Source organism: Microcebus murinus, chromosome 14, assembly GCF_040939455.1.
Source record: "Microcebus murinus isolate Inina chromosome 14, M.murinus_Inina_mat1.0, whole genome shotgun sequence".
In the NCBI taxonomy this organism is placed as follows: Eukaryota; Metazoa; Chordata; class Mammalia; order Primates; family Cheirogaleidae; genus Microcebus; species Microcebus murinus.
In genome coordinates, this window is record NC_134117.1 from 76,120,038 (window position 1) to 76,140,091 (window position 20,054).

At 52.6% G+C, this 20,054-nt stretch overlaps 1 protein-coding gene and 1 pseudogene across 1 annotated transcript in view; one reads left to right on the plus strand and one right to left on the minus strand.

Moving 5' to 3' along the window:
• The window catches only part of LOC105860129 (polyunsaturated fatty acid 5-lipoxygenase), a 48,159-nt gene that overhangs the window by 20,799 nt on the left and 7,306 nt on the right, over positions 1-20,054 (plus strand). The window contains exons 4-7 of the mRNA XM_012744636.3: positions 5,492-5,614; positions 11,475-11,581; positions 12,395-12,567; positions 16,280-16,426. Coding sequence (XP_012600090.2) covers positions 5,492-5,614; positions 11,475-11,581; positions 12,395-12,567; positions 16,280-16,426 — 550 coding nt within the window. The remainder of the gene's footprint in view (positions 1-5,491; positions 5,615-11,474; positions 11,582-12,394; positions 12,568-16,279; positions 16,427-20,054) is intronic.
• LOC142875586 (cAMP-regulated phosphoprotein 19 pseudogene) lies at positions 2,810-3,195 on the minus strand (annotated as a pseudogene).

A 20,054-nucleotide genomic window follows, 5' to 3' on the forward strand; every position in this document is an offset into this window, starting at 1 on the left:
GGCTTACCCAGCCACTGCCCTGGTTGCCGTGTGTGTGTTTCTTGTTTGTTTGGGACACTGCTGTGCCAACAGTGCTGCCCGAAGCAGCCTCGCACAAACGTCTTGACACGGCGGTGCTCTCCCTGCTGGCAGATCCATTCCCAGGACTCGATTGCTGGACCAAATCAGCACTTTTCATTTTAAGAAATACTGACGAAATTCCTTTTACAAAATTGTCCAATAATGTTCAGGCCCACCAATTATATATGAAAAGATACTTTTACCCATACCTTTGCCAATATCTGATAAGCTTGATCTTATAAATGTTTGGCGATCTAAAGTCACTAAGACCGCAAGGTGCTTTTAACCACTTCGGCACGGCGCTCCCCGGCCGCGAACCCTCGCCCACAGCGGCGCTCAGTCCCCACGGCGGTCTGTGCTGCGCATCCACGGCGAGTCGGTTCTGCTCTTGTGTGGTGAGGAAAGCTTGAAAGCACTGAAAGCTTGCTTCACTTTACAGGCAGCTTTCCTTGTCATGTAAATCAGGATGGGTAACATAGACATATGTCTTTTCATTACGTTATTTTTAAATGTTCACAATTTTATTTTGATAAATGAAAAATTAGAAAAGTCATATCATAGCTGTCGGCTAAAGTCGCTGTGCACGTTCATCTGTGACTGTCGACTATAGTCGACGCTGGTACCGAAGTGGTTAATATATATTGTCCTGGCCGCTGGTGAGTTGGTTAAGCAGCACTGCGTTGCCCCTTTGTGAATCACCTATTTATATGCTTTGTTTTTCCGCAGGCTCTTCTAGTATCGGTGTAGTTATCAGGAGCCCTTCCTACATCAGGGCAGTGTCCTTTTGTTACATGTGCAGCATTTATCATTTGTCTTCCGTTGCTTTTGCCACCGGAGATTCCAGTTCTTTGGTTTCTTAACTGTAGGTATTGTTTTTCCTTGGTAACCTTTGCATTTCCTGCTTTGTTTAAGAAAGTCCTCCCCACCCCAATGTTACACAAATACTTCCCCTATATTTTTGTCATTTTGTCATTCATAGGACAAATGAAAAATCTAATGACAGTTTGATCGATTTTCTTTTCTGAGTCTCTCTCTCCTTCCCTCCCTCTGTCCCTCTCTCTCTCTTTCTTCCTTTCTCTTTCTTCTCTGTTACTCTCCTCTCTCTTGAACATTTTAAAATTTAATTAATACATATCTAGGTGTGTCTTTTTCCCATTTCTTTCCTACCTAGGACTTACTCAGGAAATTGAAATCTTTTTTAGCTTAAGGATGTTTTCCTTTTATTTTGTTGATTTTTTTCATTTCTCCATATAGTCCTCTGTCTCCCTTTAGAACTCTGACTCTTTGATATCAGATCTTCCATCTCTGGCTTTCATGTCTCTCACAGTTTCATTCATGGCTTCAATTTCTCTGTGCTTTTGCCCTGTGGTTGTGTTACGTTTTCTTCTATTTCTTGCAGAGCACTTCCTGGCACACAGTAGTGCTCCATAATTAGTTATTGAATGATCAAATTTTGTCTCGCAGGTGTTAACTCAAGTTTAGCCTAAGGCTGCCTCCTTACGGATTGTAAGTTTGGCCTAAAGTCCTCTCCACACGCAGTGGACCTACGAGGCTGTGTGAACAGGCTGTCTCTACCCTCATGCCAACACCACTCGCAGATTTTCAGTCAGGCACGGGCGGCCAGCTGTCCAAGCCACGTCCGCATAAGGCAGATGCCGAGTGGCCCCGCTGGCCGTGCCTGCACCGCGCCTCCACTTCTGTACCTCCCTCTCCTTGTCTGCCCAGAAATGCTTTCCGACCACGTGCCAGCGCCTGGGTCACTCTGAACCTCTTCTGGTTGAGGAGCTGCCCGATTCTCAAATCATTCTTTGCTCAATCAAGCTCTGTTAAATTTAATTTGTATAAAGTTTTTCTTTTAACTAAGGAGACCAATCAGATCTAACAGTAACTATTCTCTTTCTCCATTTCTCTATTGAATTCCTAAATCAGAAATCATGTTCTGTGGTTGCAGGAAGGCTTCATACATTCTAATTGCACTAATTGCATCTTCTTAAGATTTTTCTCTTTTTTTATGAGAGGTTGTACAAAACTACTGTATTTACAAATATGAATTCAACAGTCAATGCACATACACACTTCGTTCACATCTTCAGCAACAAAAGGTGTTCTAAATCTACGGGACTGAACAAGGGTACTAGCTTCTCCTGGAGCTGTTCAGCACTAGAGTCACGTAAGCTACACCAGAGTGGGCAAGTACTGCCCACGCAAAATTCTGCTGTTATAGCAGAAACAGGTTTAAGGCCATTCAAGGCTCTAGCACAGAGCTACAAATCTTTCAGAGCCCCATCTATTTGTGTTTGAAATATGTGACCTTCTTCCAACTGTGGTCTTAAACTTCTGTTTTACAAAACCCAAAAGGAAAGTAGAGGTTAATACAATAGAAATTATATTAAATATGAGTAACATACAAAGCTATAATTAAGATGAAATAATGAAAGCTAAGACATTATAATTGTAAAAGTTGCTTGTTACTTGTTGGAACCAGCCCTACACTTAGGTAATATACACCGTTATTTTCAAGTCGATTACTTATGTTTTCCAGCATGTCCTTTTCAGCAGTGCACTGTTAAACTAATCAAAAACTCTACACACGTGTAGAATTCCCTTGTAGTAGCAGCACACACTACAGCTACCTGCAATGCTGTCAGTCTCAGATGACTCAGTGAATGAAAGGAAATAAAAAGAGGACAAGTAACATATAAAGGAGAAATCATGGGAATTAGAAGATTCATGTGGCTTAGCCCTTTAATCAACCAGCCAGCTTGCTGGCAACGAGGGGCGGTTCGTGGAGGGAGGTCCTGCGCAGTGGGAACGTGGTCACCAGTGACCTCCGTCTTATCTGGGGCTGCAGTGGGAAGTTGCTTGTTCTTCATTTTTGCTTTTGCCACATTGTAATTCCCAGAATCCACATATTGTTGCCCCTCTGTAGTTGTTTCCTTAAGAAATCTGAGCCTCTAGACTTTTGTCCCAGATTAGGATATCTTGCTTTAAATGTCACTCCTTCAGCCTTCTCCCAAGTGGTCCCTCTATCTTGCATTTCCTTCTACTACCCGGCGAAGACTGCCTGGAGGACTTCCACGGTGTAGTGCTCCCTTTGACCCCTTTTGTCCAGCTCTGCGACCTCAATTCTTTTTTTTTTTTTTTTTTTATTATTTTTTTTTTAATTATTTTTTTTATTTTGGTATATTATGGGGGTACAGATTTTAAGGGACCTCAATTCTTTTTAGAAAAGAAATTAAATGTCTTTTCTGCTTCTTCCTCACTTCCACCTGGTTGTTCCAGTTGGTCTTCCTCAGTGTCCTCCTTCGCCTGTCTCTGTCTGTGGGTACGAAGGCCTCTGCCTCCTGCACAGGCCAGCCGTCGGGGCACTCAGGCAGAGGTGACCTGCAGTGGAAGGGACACAGGTGTTTGGTTTCAGGAGGCAACTGCCCCGTCTCTGTGTGCTGGGAGGCCATCACCCCCTAAACCACCCACATGGGGCATTTCTGCACCTCCTCCAGGGGCTGGGGCAGGGCTGGAGGGGGAGTCTTTTCTGTGCGGAGGAAAAGTGTCCCATGTCTCTCCAGGTAACCTCTTCACTTAAGAAACATTAGTGCCGGCCGGGCGCTGTGGCTCACGCATGTAATCCTAGCACTCTGGGAGGCCGAGGCGGGCGGATTGCTCAAGGTCAGGAGTTCGAAACCAGCCTGAGCAAGAGCGAGACCCCGTCTCTACTATAAATAGAAAGAAATTAATTGGCCAACTAATATATAGAGAAAAAAATGAGCCGGGCATGGTGGCGCATGCCTGTAGTCCCAGCTACTTGGGAGGCTGAGGCAGAAGGATCACTTGAGCCCAGGAGTTTGAGGTTGCTGTGAGCTAGGCTGATGTCACGGCACTCACTATAGCCTGGGCAACAAGCGTGACTCTGTCTCAAAAAAAAAAAAAAAAAAAGAAAAGAAAAGAAATAAAGAAACATTAGTGCCATTTGCTGGCATAGATATCCTCCTTGGGCTCATTGTTCACGTACTGAAAAAAATCCAGCTTCACTGAGCTCCTAAGATTACAGCCTCTGAACTGCCTAGCAGCAAGGAGAAAATTGTTAATAACATTTAAACTGATATGACTAATGATAGTTAACTAATTGGTAGTTACTACCAGTGGGACTACCAAATGACTGGCTCAATTTTAGACATGTAATGGAGATGCCTTGAGTCATTTCTAAAACACAGAAAAATTGCTTGTACATTTCCCCACATTTTTATCCTTGTTAATGTACTAGCATTAGTGTTAATACAAGCAACCAAAAGAGAAAGTTTTCTTAAAGTCTGGGTAAGTAGAATATTATGGGTAAACGACAGCGAGGCACGTGAGGGGCCACATGACAGCAAGCTCTTCGCAGAGGGCGTTTGCTCCCGACCTGGCTCCTCTCACTTCCTACGATCCCACTGAGGCACCACCGGGGCCAACGGGGCACCAGGGAAGCAGTGGGGATTCTTAAGGCAATAAAAGTACAAGGTACTGTTAAAAGGGCTCAAGAGTTTTCAATGCCCTAAAATCTCAATATTGTACTATCCTCGCGAAAGACAGATAAAAATGGAAGGAGAATGAGAAATATAAACGAAAAAGCTAAAATCCCAGAATGTAAAGTTTAGATTTAAACAAACAAAACATTCCCTGTGCCCCAAAGAAACTAACAAAGTTTTGTTTGGTTTTGTTTTCACTGTTTAAGTTTGGTGAATAAAATAAAAAAGAAAAGTAAAATAAAAGATTTTTAAAGCAAACATCCAGTGCTGCAGGATGAAGTTTGAAGGGCACCAGAATCTAAAACGTTGTGCTGGGCGCAGTGTGCCGCTTCTCTTTAGAGGGGCCACTCTGATTGTCACAGTCTCTGCACCTGCTATCGGCCAGCAGGCCGGAGAGGACAGTCCTTCAGCGGCCAGCGCCCAGGGGCCCTTGCCCAGGCCTTCTGCTGCCTTGAGGGCATGAGAACTGTTCCCTTTCCCTGAGCACCAGCCGCAGAGCATGCACGCAGCCCTGGGGCCGCACTGCCCAGGCCAGTAGGGTGCTGAGCATCCGGGCTGGGTGTGGCTGGGCAGCCTTAACTGTTTCTGCCTCTGGTGACCAGCAAGGCCTGCACTGCTGTCGTTGTCTGCTCTAGTAAGTGTGGTCTCCCGAGGCTTCCCCCTGAACTCCATGCACTCGGTGCACGCCTCCACCGCCCACTAGCCCTCGGCAGCAAGCCCAGTCTCTCCCGTCTCGATGCTCCGGGCACAGCAAGGTTGGCTGCCACCCGACCTGGGAAGGGTCCCAGGACCTCACTGGACACAGGGTCAGCCTGTGATGCGTTGACCTCATCACCCCAGGAGTCCTTGCCACGCACCGCCGTCAGACAGTGTGGCAGCCTTCACCTGTGCATTGAATGCGGTTTCTTCTCCTTCCTCACGCGCAGGTGGATGGAGTGGAACCCTGGCTTCCCACTGAGTATTGATGCCAAATGCCACAAGGATTTACCCCGTGATATCCAGTTCGACAGTGAGAAAGGCGTGGACTTTGTCCTGAACTATTCCAAAGCGTAAGTTTACAAGAGCTTAAGGACACTGGGCACCCCCGGTGTCGGGCTGGGAGTGGGACCCCTCCCTCCTTTCCTAGAGGGGCCTTGGCGGGGCAGCAGCACAGCCAGCAGGGTTTCCCAGACTCGCTGAGTGTGTCTTGGCTGTAGAGTGGCTCCTCGGCGCACGACCACAGAGTGGCCTATGTCAGAACAAGGTCACGACACGGAGGACTCCAGATGCCAGATGTGGCTGTGTTCTCAGCCTGAAGCAGGGGCTTGGTTGGAAGGCCCTGTTCCCACCACCTCTCATCCCCTCTCTGGGCACCTTCAGGGCAGACGGTGTCCAGGCCGCCACCTATAGGGCAGGCTCCGTGGTAGCAACGGCCAGATGCCGGCAACCTCCCAGGACCTGTGTCCCCTGCTCCTCCGTCACAGCAGCCCAGGGGGCAGGCACAGCTACTGTGCCCACTTTGCAGTTGAGGAGCCTGAGGAAGGGAGGCCAAAGACCTCGCACAAGGGCCCTGCTAATAAATAGCAGAAATATCCACTGTGCTCCTGTGTTCACACTGGAATTACAGCAGAGTCTTTTAGAAGTTTGCCGATAGGAGACCCTCCTGGCTGCTTGTTAAAAATACGGGTCACCCAGCTCTACCCCAGGGCTGGCAGAGGGCCTTCGGATCTGCACACTGCACTTTGGGGAATTCTTTTGATCGTGCAAGTCTGGCAAACCCTGAGTCCACGGTTCTGAGACCTGCCTGAGCCTCAGAACGCCCTGAGCAGCATCAGCACCTCCCCGCGAGCGCCATGCCAGGTGAGCGGCTCCGAGGGGGGACCCTGGGCCACAATCCGGCAGGCCAGCGGGGCTGAGAGCCGCTAACCCAGGCAGGCTCTTTGGCATGGGTGCTTTCCCTGCACAATCATCTATGTTAAGCTTCACAACAGTCCTGGGAGGTGAATACTATTATTGACCACTTCTAGGTGAAGAAACTGAGTCTCCAATGGGTCAAAGTCAAGGAATCTGCCTAAGGTCAGGTAGGCAGAAATTGGCAAAACCAGGATATGACTCCAGGCTTGTTTGGGTCCAAAGCTGGGGCATTTTTCCCCTGCTATGATTTGGATCAACTAGGAAAAAAGTTAAAATCAAACATCTGGATTAGTAACACAGCTGCACGTAACATCTTGCTGCCTGGACGCAATTAATCACGGCAACTTATGTCTCACTTTGCATCCCCCCCCACCCCGGGATTGGCGACGCTGAGCAAAACCACGTGGCTTTCGTAGGGCGGGCCCCAGACTAGGATGGACAAGCAGGACACAGGCCCTTGTGAAGGTAGCAGTTTGGAGAGAGAGTGATAAGGATGCGGAGGCAGTGACATCAGAGAGGCACTAGTACTCCAGGGAAAAGTGCTCCTTGGGCTCAGTCATGGTGGAGGGAGCGAGGGAGGGAGGGGGGGTTGAGGGACAGATGGATAGTGAATGGATGGGGGAAGGGAGGGAGGAATAAAGGGAGAAAGGAGGAGAGATGAATGGCTGAGGGATACAGGGAGCGGTGGATGGGTGGGTGATGGGTGGGGGACGGATGGAGGAATGAAAGCAGGGAGGCAGCTCACACAGACCTGCCCGGGCATGAGAGGCACCTGGAGCAGGCCCTGGGCTGGTGGGGGTGACCCTAGGCAAGTTGTCTAAATTCCCTGAGCCTCGCTGTCATTATCTGAAATATGAGACCACAGCTCCTACTCAGGATGTCGTGAGATTAAAATCGGACCGTAGTTGTCAGCCCCAGTGACACAGGAAGTTCTCCTAAAGACAGCGTTGGTCTTCTCCCACTGGTAACGGGGTCACCCCGCTTCCCCCTCATCACACGACCTCATCTCTAATTACTCTTTAAGAACAAAGGTTGCTGTCTTTAGAGCCTGGCCAGCTGGGTTTTAATTAAGACTCAAGTTGTGCCATCTTGGGAGAGTTATTTACTTTTCCAACTTCCAGTTTTCTTCCTATAAAATGAGGGTGATGATCCTACCTCGGGGAATTGTTGTGAGGCTTAAAGGCCTGCAGGCAGGCGACGCCCTGTGTGAAGCCTGGCACACGTGGGTGTGTCCCCACTAGTGTCTCGACTCTGGGTGCCGGGTAGGACCTTCACTGCTGACTCACATGGAGAAGCCCTGCAGCAGGGGAGCTGCCCTCTCAGGCATGATCAGCACCTCTTTGCTGTCTACCCTGGGCTTCCCGCACACCCATGGGATGAGGCTGCCCTTCCTTTGACAAATGCTTATTGAGTTCTTGAGGTATAAGGGACAGAGATGAATCAAAAGTGGCTCCTTGGTCCCAACTCCAAGAAGCTCACAATCTCATGGGGACTGAGCCAAGGACAGCTCATCACGATAGTGCCTGGCAGATACTCCTTAGGAACGGAGTCCTGGGGGAACTTCAGGCAGGAAAGAAGTAACTCTAGGGGAAGAGCATCAGGAAAAAGCCTTCCAGGAGAGAAGATGACCAAGCTGGGTCTTGAAGGATGCATAGGAGTTCACCGTGCTGAATGGAGGAGTGGAGAGGACAGCATTCTGGGCAGTGTGGCAGTGAGAACCCCAGCGATCCAGGAGGACCCGTGTGGGGACCTGGGTCAAGAAGCGGGGCTGCAGCTGCCGAGGTGGGGAGGGGGCAAGGAGCCTGGCCTGTACCTAGGCGGCCAGGGCCACGGGGGCTTGAGCAGGGGCAAGGCCTGGGGGGCTCTGCATTGAGAGAATGCCCACACAGGACGGGTCAACTCTCAGATGTTTCAGAGCGGTCGGGGCGGGGGTGGTCAGGGCTGACCAGGGCCTGTCACATGCAGCCACTCATAAGTCACTGGAGCCCAGGATGAGAGCACTGTCCGGGGGCAGACAGGGGAGGAAGAGGAAAGACGTCAATAGGCAGAGGCGCTTTCATGCACGGGGTGCGAAGCCAAGAAAGGGGCAGAGCGAACTGCGCTGAGGGAGCAAAGTGCTGTGCTGCAGACTGGATGTGACTGGCCTCTGGCCCCGTGGAACACCGTGGTCCCGGCTGCACACTTTGATAGTAACAGGAAGTGATCATCACGGTAGTAGTTGCTAATATGTTTTACTATTTTTACGTACCAATGCTTTGTATACTCGTACACTGTGTCAGCTCTATGAGAGAGGGGCCTTCATTATGCCCATTTCACAGATGAGGTCACTGAGAAACAGTGAGGTTAAGGGACTCGCCCAGTGCTACATGGCTGGGAGGGGCCAGGCCCTCGATGCTCCACGCTGACCTGCACCCATCGCTGCCCCTGATCGCTGGGAGGGACTCCCAACCCCATCCAGGGTTCCTGTGTCCAGACGCCAGCATGTGGCAGAGGGGGTGGGGGCTGTGAGAGCCTCTGGTCCAGCCCTCTCATGGACTGGTGGGGAAGTACTGCCATCGTGCCGTCAGCCCACTCTGCACTGACGGGCCCGCAAGAGGGAAGACCCGCAGGCAGACCCATGGCTCAGGCTGTGGCAGTAACACTTTGCCCCAGGCTAAACTCAGCACCACTGGCAGAAAACTGAAACTCATGGCTGAGGTCACCAAACAGCCTTCCGCACTGAACCTCCAGCTTCAGACAGCTTGGTGTCCATGCCATTTCTGGGTAACTGGCCACTTGCTTTTTCTGAGCCACCTGCTCTGCTGGAGGGAGGCCAGCCCTCAAGTAGGCTTGGCCCCGCACCCTGCGCAGCAGATCTGTGAAATGGAGCATGGAGAAGCTTCAGAAGAGGAGAGGGCAAGGGGGCAGAGGAAGCAGCACTCCCGCCCCACACCCAACAGCTGTGCCCAGCCTGGGCCACAGCTCGGCTCCGAGGAAGCCTTGAAGTTAGGCCATCAGGGCTCCTGCCAGGCCATGTCCTTATCCGCCTGTGTGGCCTTGGATGAGCCGGGTGCCCTCCCTGGGCCGCAGGTTCCTCCTTTGTGCAAGAACAGATTTCTGAAGCCCTGAATATTCCAACTGTCTATAAGCATGCAGGAATATTTTGCCTCCAGATGACATGCAAATATGTTCCTCCTAACTCACTGCTTCCTGGATCTGTGGCTTCCTCAGAACTACCACACCCAGCCTGTTTTCAGTACCAGCCATCTGTTTTGAAGTCAAAGAGACCCAGCTGGGGGGTGGTAACTCACCCCCAGGTCCCGACAAGAACTGGTGAGCAGCCATGACGGGACCTCTTCCCTGGGCACCACCAGGGCCCAGATCGTCCTTGGGCCCTGCGGGGATCAGGGCCTGGGAAGGCCTCTCCTTTCCAGAAATAAGTCCTTTTGCACACCCAGAGTGACGCTGATGCCACAGGTTTGCCCCTCTAGCTTGGCAGGGGTTTCTGTCCCAGGGTATCCACTAAGGAGGGGTGCAGGGGGAGAAGGAGGCAGCAAGGCTGAGAAAAACTTTGTTGGGGCCATTCCAGGGCCCCGGCCGCCCACTACTGCTACAGCACCTGGCTGTGCCCCAGCAACTGGCAGCAACACGTCCTGTGGGCCATCTGCAGGGGCTGGTTCGTCCTGTCTCATCGGAATCTTGGGCCCTAGGACCCTGTCCTGAGCATCATGGCCCTAGGGGACAAGGGGCGGGCCAGTACCAAGGAGAGAAGCATTTGCTGCCCTGAGGAGGGATCCGAGTGGCCATGTGAGCAGGCACCGACATCCTGCTGGGCCTGGCAGGGCCGTGGAGACCTTGTCTCCTGCTTGTCCGAGGGGCTGCTTGCCTTCAGTCCTCCACCTTGCTGCCTTCATGCACACCCACGGCTGGCTTCCCCGGACGGCGGCGCTGGGATGTCACTGGGCCCTCTGTCCTGTCAGCCAGGTTCACTCTGGACAGAACCCCTGACCCTCCGTCCTCTGACTCCACTGGGTTGGGAGGGTACGCAGAGGCCCCTGGACTCGGCTGGAGACGCCTCAGTCTGCTGGGGCTGCCAATCCAAACACCACCGGCAGGTGCTCAAACAGCAGGCGTCCTCTCTCAGTCCTGCCGTCACACTGGGGGTTAGCGTGTCAGCACGTGAATCCAGGTGGGGGCACAACGTAGCCATAGCCGAGAAGAGGCACAGAGCACAGGCTGGGGCAGCCACAGCCGGGGCTGGAGGAGTGGGCAGCAAGCACTGACCATGGGGAGGGACAGGATAGCCTGTCACCTTCATTTTTCTCAGCTGTGTGTGCCAGAGGGAGAAACTGAGGCAGAGTATGTCTGGTGAGCACCAGACGGAATTCCTAAGCCTCTGTCCTACAGTCTGCTTGGGCCATGCAGGAAGCCTGGGAAGCCTCTCCCCTCTTCTCCTTTCCTGGACACCTCCTCCAGGAAGCCTCTGGGATTATTGCTCAGGCTACTAACTTCCACTCCCTTGGTCCCCGCAGCCTGCATTTTGAATTTAGCAAGCCCCTGCCTTGGGTTTCCATCTTGCGTCCCTTGTAATAGGCATTTGGAAGCTTGTGTCCTCAGCACCAGTACAGAGCCAGGGCTAGCAGAAAGTAAATAGTGTTGATCTCAAATGGATTATTCATCCCCCCAAAATCCAGGCAATGGCAGAGCAGGGAGCTCCGGTGCCTGTCCCTGGAAGTGTGCTCAGGAGCTGGCCCACTGAGTGGGGCAGCAGGTGCCTGATGAATAAATGAGTGAATGAGTGAATACAGGCCTGGATGGAATTCGAGGCCCTGTCACCTGTTCTGGAGGGCAATGACCTGGTCTCTTCCATAGGCGGGGTGCAGTAGGAGGGGCATTGGGAAATGGCACACACAAGGCCAATCACCTGTCCCCTCAGAGCTGCCTGGGGTTGTGGCAAGGCCCCCAAGACCTGGGTGTGAGGGCCATGCAGAGGGAGGCGGGCACATGCCTGGAGGTGACCTGCATTCTCACCTGCAGGATGGAGAACCTGTTCATCAACCGTTTCATGCACATGTTCCAGTCTTCCTGGAGTGACTTTGCTGACTTTGAGAAAATCTTCGTCAAGATCAGCAACACTATTTCCGGTGAGTGCACCTTTGGGGGTCTCGAGGTGCTGGGGAGAGGGGATGCCACTCTCCTGTCTGAGACTTGCCGGGAAAGTGGCAAGGGCTGACCTGCCCCGCTGCAGCACGGGACCACAATGCCCCGGCCTCACCACCATGTCACCCTCTCTGGCACCTCTGCACCCACGTTTGCCTCACTGTGGTCACCCTCGTGCCCACCCTCATGCCCAGACACTCAAGCTTGAGCACCCTTGAACTCATTTCTCATCAAAGGTCTCAAAAATATCAGAAATTTTCCTTGACATAAATTAATCATTTGCAGAGCTTCTGAACAGAGTAAAGGCAAAACTTAGCTTGTGTGATAAGCATTTCATGAAAGCCACCTTTGGTCTCTTTGGACTAGGATGTGTTTGGTTGGAGCACTGGCATCACAGTGGCCAGTCGTGGCAAGGGAAGGAAGTTAAGGAGGTAGGAATGGGGCACCGGCCTGGGCAAACTCCCCCCAGGACTCCCCTCCGCTGTCCTCCCTCCACCCTGGCCCCTCCATGATGGGCTGAAGGGCCCGAGTTCTTGAGAGAGGGGCTTCCTGAGCCACTAAGGGCTCAGCAGCTTCCTGAGCCACTAAGGGCCAGCTCAGAGAAGATGAGGTGGAGCCACAGTCTGACACAGGGACGGGCAGAGGGGCAGCAGCTGGTCACAGCGAGTGGCGCCTGTGGCTGGCCAGGCGGCCAGTGCACACCCAGGAGAGGAGACCAGGCGGGGACTCGGCTCTAAGGCAGGGTCCGGCTGCCCTCTGCTCAGCACTCAGTCTGGGCCCTGCTCCTCTGCCCACAGAGCGGGTCATGCAGCGCTGGCAGGAAGACGACATGTTCGGCTACCAGTTCCTGAACGGCTGCAACCCCGTGCTGATCCGGCGCTGCACGCAGCTGCCTGAGAAGCTCCCGGTGACCACAGAGATGGTGGAATGCAGCCTGGAGCGGGAGCTCAGCTTGGAGCAGGAGGTCCAGGTAGGGACTGGCTGGCTGGGGAAGTGGCCAAAGCCACACTCTGTCAGGTGGAGGCCACCTCCTGCTGGCCAGTGCTCACAGGACCCCAGGACACCAGCTCCAGGCCCATCTGTCAGCTGAGCTGTGCTGACGAGATTGGCTGCCCTCACTGGAGTGGCCTCTTCCTTTTCCTGGCAGCATCCTGGGCATTATGCAAACTTTCTTGTGCAACATCAGAGGAGGAATTGAGGGGGTGTTTCTCCACGATACTTGTGTCTGAGAACATAATATCAATATTTTCAGTATCAATAATTACATAGGGCTAGCTATCCCTGACTAGGGGTCTGTGATAGGCCAAGGCATTGTGACACATGCTTCACACAGGCATCAAACTGCCACGCACCTTGCAAAGGTGAGAAAACTAGAGAAAGAAGCAAGCCTTAGGTAAGAACAGACAAGGGAGGAGTGGGGAGAAACCTCGCAGAATTTTTGGCTAATTAGAAATGTGGGTGGCACTGCTCCTGTCTCTTTCTCTTCCCACCCCATCTCCCCACCCCTTCTCCCCACCTTCACCTGTAGGCTCAGCACCCCCACTCCCAGTTGCAAGGGTGACCTAGTGTTGAGACAGGAGTTCAAACCGACTCTACTTGGATCTGGTGGGACTCAGTGACAGGCACTGGCCTCAGTTTCCCATCAGTCTGCCTCTTCCCACTGAAGCCAGCACAGCTGGGTCTCCTGCCACCCGCCCCCTGCCACCTGCCCCCAGGTGTCCAGGTGGCCTCTGTTGCTTCTGGCCACCCTGTCTTGCATGCCCAGCTTGCCTGGAGGCCCCAGCCAGATGGGTGGTTGGTGCCACCTGGGGATAAACCTCCCAGCCCCAGTATGCTGCCCACCTGACTCTGGAGGCCACACCCAGCTGAGTTCCCCAGACAGGTCCCCTGCCCCAGTGCAGGCAGTCCTGTCCCCTTCCTCCTGGACCTGACCAGCCCAGAACAGACAACTGACATTAACAACAACACACACAGAGAGCAGTGCTCTTCTGTAGACTTCATTGCTAGGTGTAGTAACAGTGATTTGGTGGCTGTAGGTTTCAAACATCAAATCAGAGAATCATAGAACCTTAAAAGCCATAAAATCCTAGAATTGGAAGGAACTGAGCAGTCCCCGGTGCACCCAGCTGCTCAGGGAGGGGACCCTTCTCAGCACTGGGACAGGGCGATGGCCCCCTGCTGGGGAGTCCCTGCCACCTCTAGGGCAGGCGAGTTAGGGTTCATCTCCTGGGAGCTGGGCCACCCTCCTGCCCACACTCTTACACACCCGCACAGTAATTCTTATCGCCACAGTCCTTCACGCTCAGCACTTTAGCAATCTGTGGTAAATTTGCGGCTTACTAAAACTCCTAAATTGTTTTTAATCTTTACCTGTGCAGTCATTTTTTGGAATATGAATAGAAAAATTCTATCCCTGTTGTTAGTCTTGATTCATTGTTTCAGCTCAAGGTTGTTTTTGTTCTTAGACTTTATATTAGGATTCTTTGGCTTCAAATCACAAAAATCAATTCCGTCTGGCTTAATCCAAGAAATGTGTAGGCTCAGCGCACAGGAAGCAGCGAAGTGCCCCGGCTGGGTGGGCCTGGGCCCAGGGGACCCGCGCGCCCCTCCCCCTCCGCTGCCTCTGGCGGACGTTCCGGGCAGGTGTCCTTAGGCGGAGGCAACGACGTCCTCCAGCGGCTTCTCTGGCGGGGCTAGGGCCGGCACCACTCCCAGAGCGCGGCTGCACCCCAGCCGCCCGCAGAGCCCGAGGGCGCCCCGCTGGGCCGTCGGGTCGCGAGACAGTCAACCCCGCAACCAGGCCGGCCGTGCACGGAATGCGCGGGCCCAAAGAGGACAGGGACCCCACGAGGCAGGGGCCCCGCTGCCCGCCGCTCCGTCCCAGCCCGCCCGCAGGACAGCGACGCCAGCCCCTCTTCCAGAACGGGAGGCGGCGGGGCTGGAGAAACGCCGCGCCCCGTGCCGGCCTCCTGGGCTCCCGGCCTCCCGGCCTCCCGGCCTCCCGGCCTCCCCGCGGGTCGCTCGGCGTTCTCCAGCCCGGCCGCCCCAGCTCTGGCTAGCAGTCAGTCACTGCAGACCCCACCCCGCCCCTACAGACCCTCCCTGCAGACCCCGCCCCTACAGACCCTCCCTGCAGACCCCGCCCGCCCCTACAGACCCTCCCTGCAGACCCCGCCCGCCCCTACAGACCCTCCCTGCAGACCCCACCCGCCCCTACAGACCCCGCCCCGCCCCTACAGACCCTCCCTGCAGACCCCGCCCGCCCCGCCCCTACAGACCCTCCCTGCAGACCCCGCCCCGCCCCTACAGACCCTCCCTGCAGACCCCGCCCGCCCCTACAGACCCTCCCTGCAGACCCCGCCCGCCCCTACAGACCCTCCCTGCAGACCCCACCCGCCCCTACAGACCCCGCCCCGCCCCTACAGACCCTCCCTGCAGACCCCGCCCGCCCCGCCCCTACAGACCCTCCCTGCAGACCCCGCCCCGCCCCTACAGACCCTCCCTGCAGACCCCACCCGCCCCTACAGACCCCGCCCCGCCCCTACAGACCCTCCCTGCAGACCCCACCCCGCCCCTACAGACTCCGCCCCGCCCCGCCCCTGCAGACCCCACCCCGCCCCGCCCCTACAGACCCTCCCAGCAGACCCCGCCCCGCCCCTACAGACCCTCCCTGCAGACCCCGCCCCGCCCCTACAGACCCCGCCCCGCCCCTACAGACCCTCCCTGCAGACCCCGCCCCTGCAGACCCCGCCCCGCCCCTACAGACCCTCCCTGCAGACCCCACCCCGCCCCTGCAGACCCCGCCCCGCCCCTACAGACCCTCCCTGCAGACCCCACCCCGCCCCTACAGACTCCGCCCCGCCCCGCCCCTGCAGACCCCACCCCGCCCCGCCCCTACAGACCCTCCCTGCAGACCCCGCCCCTGCAGACCCCGCCCCGCCCCTACAGACTCCGCCCCGCCCCGCCCCTGCAGACCCCACCCCGCCCCGCCCCTACAGACCCTCCCTGCAGACCCCGCCCCTGCAGACCCCGCCCCGCCCCTACAGACCCTCCCTGCAGACTCCGCCCCACCCCTACAGACCCCGCCCCGCCCCTACAGACCCTCCTTGCAGACCCCGCTCCTACAGACCCTCCCTGCAGACAGCCCCGCCCCTACAGACCCTCCCTGCAGACCCCGCCCGCCCCGCCCCTACAGACCCTCCCTGCAGACCCCGCCCGCCCCGCTCCTACAGACCCTCCCTGCAGACAGCCCCGCCCTCCGGTCATTTCCTCCTAAGCGAGGCCCTGGTCCCTGCTCTGGCGGTGGCGGGCGTTGGACTGGTTTTGAACTCTCAGCGTCGCTTTTCGATTTCTGACTTTTCTCATCTATGTCTCCTAACCTATACCTCTATCAGACTGCCACGCTGAGGGGTCTTTCAATTTCTTTCATGAGGGTCAAGCAGGTTTCAGGCACAACAAATGTGGAATTAGCCGCTGCCATTCCCTCGCCTTACCCACACCTGTCACAGCGGGGGAGAACCCTCATGTCAATCTGCCTTGGAGTCAGGGACAAAAGAACTAGAAACTCTGAGCCCCACTGAGCTGTGGGGCAGGGGGACCCCAAAGGTCGTCTCCCACGGGGCCTGACTCGCGGGCCCATCTCTGCTGAAACTGATTCGGACACGTCTCTCTGCCTCCTGCAGCAAGGGAACATTTTCATTGTCGACTTTGAGCTGTTGGACGGCATCGACGCCAACAAAACAGACCCCTGCACGCTCCAGTTCCTGGCTGCACCTATCTGCCTGCTCTATAAGAACCTGGCCAACAAGATCGTCCCCATTGCCATCCAGGTAGGCTGTCTGGCTCTCCGCCTTTCTAAGTGGCTCAGTCCTCAGTGGTCCAGGGCTCAGGGAGGACCTTCCTGGGTGGCTCCATCCGCACCTGCAGGAGGAGGGGGTAGCTCTGCCTGGAGATCCTTAGGAGGGTGCTGAAGCTGAGGGCTTTGCCCTCAGTGGACAAGAAAGTAAGACACCAGGTAGGGCTCCCTGCCACCACAAGAAGTGCCCTGGGACGACACTCTGCACTCCCAACCCTAGCACCTTGACTGGGGACCCTAAATCAAGATGCTGACAGGGCCCAGGCAGGTGAAACCGGGAGCCGAGCTAGAGACAGGCCACTGAGGGGCACCATGGGTGCTGGTGTCAGGGACTGGGCCAGTCCTGGGACGCCACCATCCATGCCCGCAGGTTTGTGTGTCCACCAGGGACTGGGGAGGAGGAGGAAGGGAGCAACTGGCAGGGGGCAGCCAGGCACAAGGCTCCATCTCCCCCTGTTCCTGGCACCAGCCTGCTGCCACACTGTGGGAGCTGGTGTGCAGACAGCAGGGGACAGAGCGGGGCAGGACTGGGTATAGGTCCCTGAGGGTGGGAAGGACTGCTCAGGGGCCCCCATGGGTGACAGGCACAGGAGCTTCAGCAAATGATGTCTGTGAACCGGACACTGGGTGCAGTGGACATCATAGCAGCTGAGTATGTCAGGCACTAACCACACACCAAAACTATCCTAAGGGTTAGCCTGTACCCAATCCCTAACCCTCAATTCTGAAATCTAAAAAATGCTGAAAACTGCTACGTATTTTTTAAAATGCAACAAATTCATTGGCTGCAAACAAACCTTCTTTGAACCAATAGGAGAGGCTATTTACAGGCTGTGTCCTGTTCATTGTGATGTGCGCGTGGATAGCTGCAGAAGTGCTACTGTTTGTAAATTACTCTGTTGCCTCAGCCCTGGGCTGGAGGGTGGGGTAATGACACATAATGAAGTATACATACTGCTAAAATCCTAAAATTCTGGATTCTGAAGGACATTTGGCCACTGGCGTTTCTGACAAGAACATATCTTTATTCATGTAATCATCACCACGGCCCTTTGAGATGGTGGGTACTACTGTTGATCATTTTATCCAGATAAGGAAACTGAGGCACAGGGGCACACAATCAGCTGCAGAGCTGGGATTCAAACCAGGCCATCTGGCTCCAGATTCCACACTCCCCCAGGCTCCCAGGGGCAAGTCCCCACAGAGGAGTTCCCTGCCTGTCATCAGATAGAAGCCCTATGCCTAAGAAACTGATGCAGCAGGTAAAGGGCAGGTGACCTAAGAGAAGAAGACATTGCCCAGAGATCCCCAGAGGAGGGGCTCGGAAGCAGCCTGTCCCAGAGATCTCTTGGAGCCGCCTGCAGTCAGGTGGCTAAATCTGCCTAAATCCCAGCTCTGCCACTTGCTAGCAGGCAGCTAGGCCTAGGGCAAGCCACAGAATGTTCCTGAGTCTTTTTCCTGTCCGGAAAGTGACAACTTTGCAAACTCTAAAGACTCAAGCAAATGAAAGACAGAGGATAATACATCCAAAATCTGGTTCTTTGAAAGACTCAAAAAATTAAATAACCACCTCATGAGGCTGATGGGGAAAAAATACAGAGCAAACATATACAAGATTCAGAATAAGAAAGGACACATGAAAAGATAACATTTATAGCTGGGTGCAGTAATATGCGCCTGTAGTCCCAGCTACTCGGGAGGCTGAGATGGGAGGCTCACTTGAGCCCAGGAGTTGGAGGTTGCAGTGAGATATGATTGTACCACTGCGCTCCAGCAGGGGTGACAGAGACCCCATCTCTTAAAAAAAAAAAGTAATTATGATTATAGATTTTTTAAAAGAGTAATTATATGGCAACAAATTTGAAAAGAAAAGCTAAAGGAAATGGCTGGAACCTAGGAAAAGAGTAGAAAATAGGCCAATTCCATATAAGCAATTGGAAGGAGGCCGGCATGGTGAGCAGCTAAGACTGAGCACCCAGTAGATGGCAGCCATTTCCAGAGCCCTGCAAGGTCTGTCTGCCCCACATTCCTTCTGTGCAGCTGGCATAACCTTAGCTCTGAAACTGGACACAGGCAGTTCCCAAGTAAATATTTTAAAAGAAATCTAAAAGTGGTATCAGCAAAGTGAATGCAGCAGTGTAATAAATGACTCATATACCAAGTAGGGTTATTCCAGATATTTCAGTATGAAGAGAACTACCAGCCACCAGACCAATAAGAATAAAAGTTATGATTATATCAACTAACACTAAAAGGGAATTTAATATTTAGTAGCCACAATTAATAAAAGTTAAAATAGCAATAGAAGAAACCTATTTACGTAAAGACAGTAAACATCATTCAAAAAAGGAAACTTAAGACCATTTCCATTAAAATCATAAATAAGCATGCTGATATCACTATTGTTAGTTAACATTGTTTTAGGGGGTCCTACCACATGTGATAAAACAGGAAAATAAAACAATCAATAAACATACTGTAAAAGAACTGGGAATTATTATCATTTCTGGTAATCATATGATGGTGGACTTAGAAAACACAAGAGATTTGAATTTTTTAAAAAGCTACTATAATTAATAAGTTCATTTAGCAAAGCGATTAGGTAAATATACCCCTCAAAAAACCAATAGCCTTTCTCCATGCTAACAATAAAATATAATGCCCATATAAAGAAAAACTATAAAATCATTTTAAAGAATATACAATGAAATCTTAACAATGATTTGATACTGAATAAGAAAACTTTATGTAATAAAAAGTCAGTTCTACCAAATTTTATTATACAAACTTAGTGCACTTCCAATTAAAATTTCAATCAGCATTTTTTCTCCTTTTTTGGGGGGGTGTGAGGAGGAAACTAAAAAATGTGAGAAAACTGAATAAAAGAATTTAAAGATTCATGTGGAAAAAGAAATCTTCAAGGACAGTCAAACATTTTTTTGAAAAAAAAATGCAGAGGGAAAACTTTCCTTGCTGGGTATTATGGGATTCTGTAAGGTCAATCAAAGCAGATGTTCGCATGAGAAGAAACAGGCCAGGGCGAGAGTATAAAGTAGACATCTAGAAACAGAACCCCTACACAGGAAGCTAATGCATGACAATGGGGATTTTTTAACAATGAAAGTGGGGTGGTGTATCAATGGTGCTATCACACTGTCTTTGCATGACAAAAAAATTAAATTGAACCCGTCACAATGTTTATAAAAATAAATTTCAGATGAAGTGAAGATTAGAATGGAAAGAGTAAAAGAATTTAGGAGGACAATTGATAATATGCAGACTTTTAAAAGTAAAAACAGGAAACCAAGAAATTATAAGGGAAAAGACAGGCATACTTGATCACATAATGTTTTTAAAATTGAAAGGTAAAATACGCCATAAACAAAGCCAAAAGGCAAAAATAGATTGGAGGAAATAACTGCATCATAGGTGACAACTATAGGATGTATATCTGTGATATGCAAATAGCTCCTTCAGATTGATAAGGAAAAGACAAAAAGTCCGGTAGAAAAATGGGCTGAGAATATGATAGGCAAGTCACAGATTAGGAAATGTAAATGAACAATTATTGTATGGAAAGATTCTCAACTTCACCATAGTTA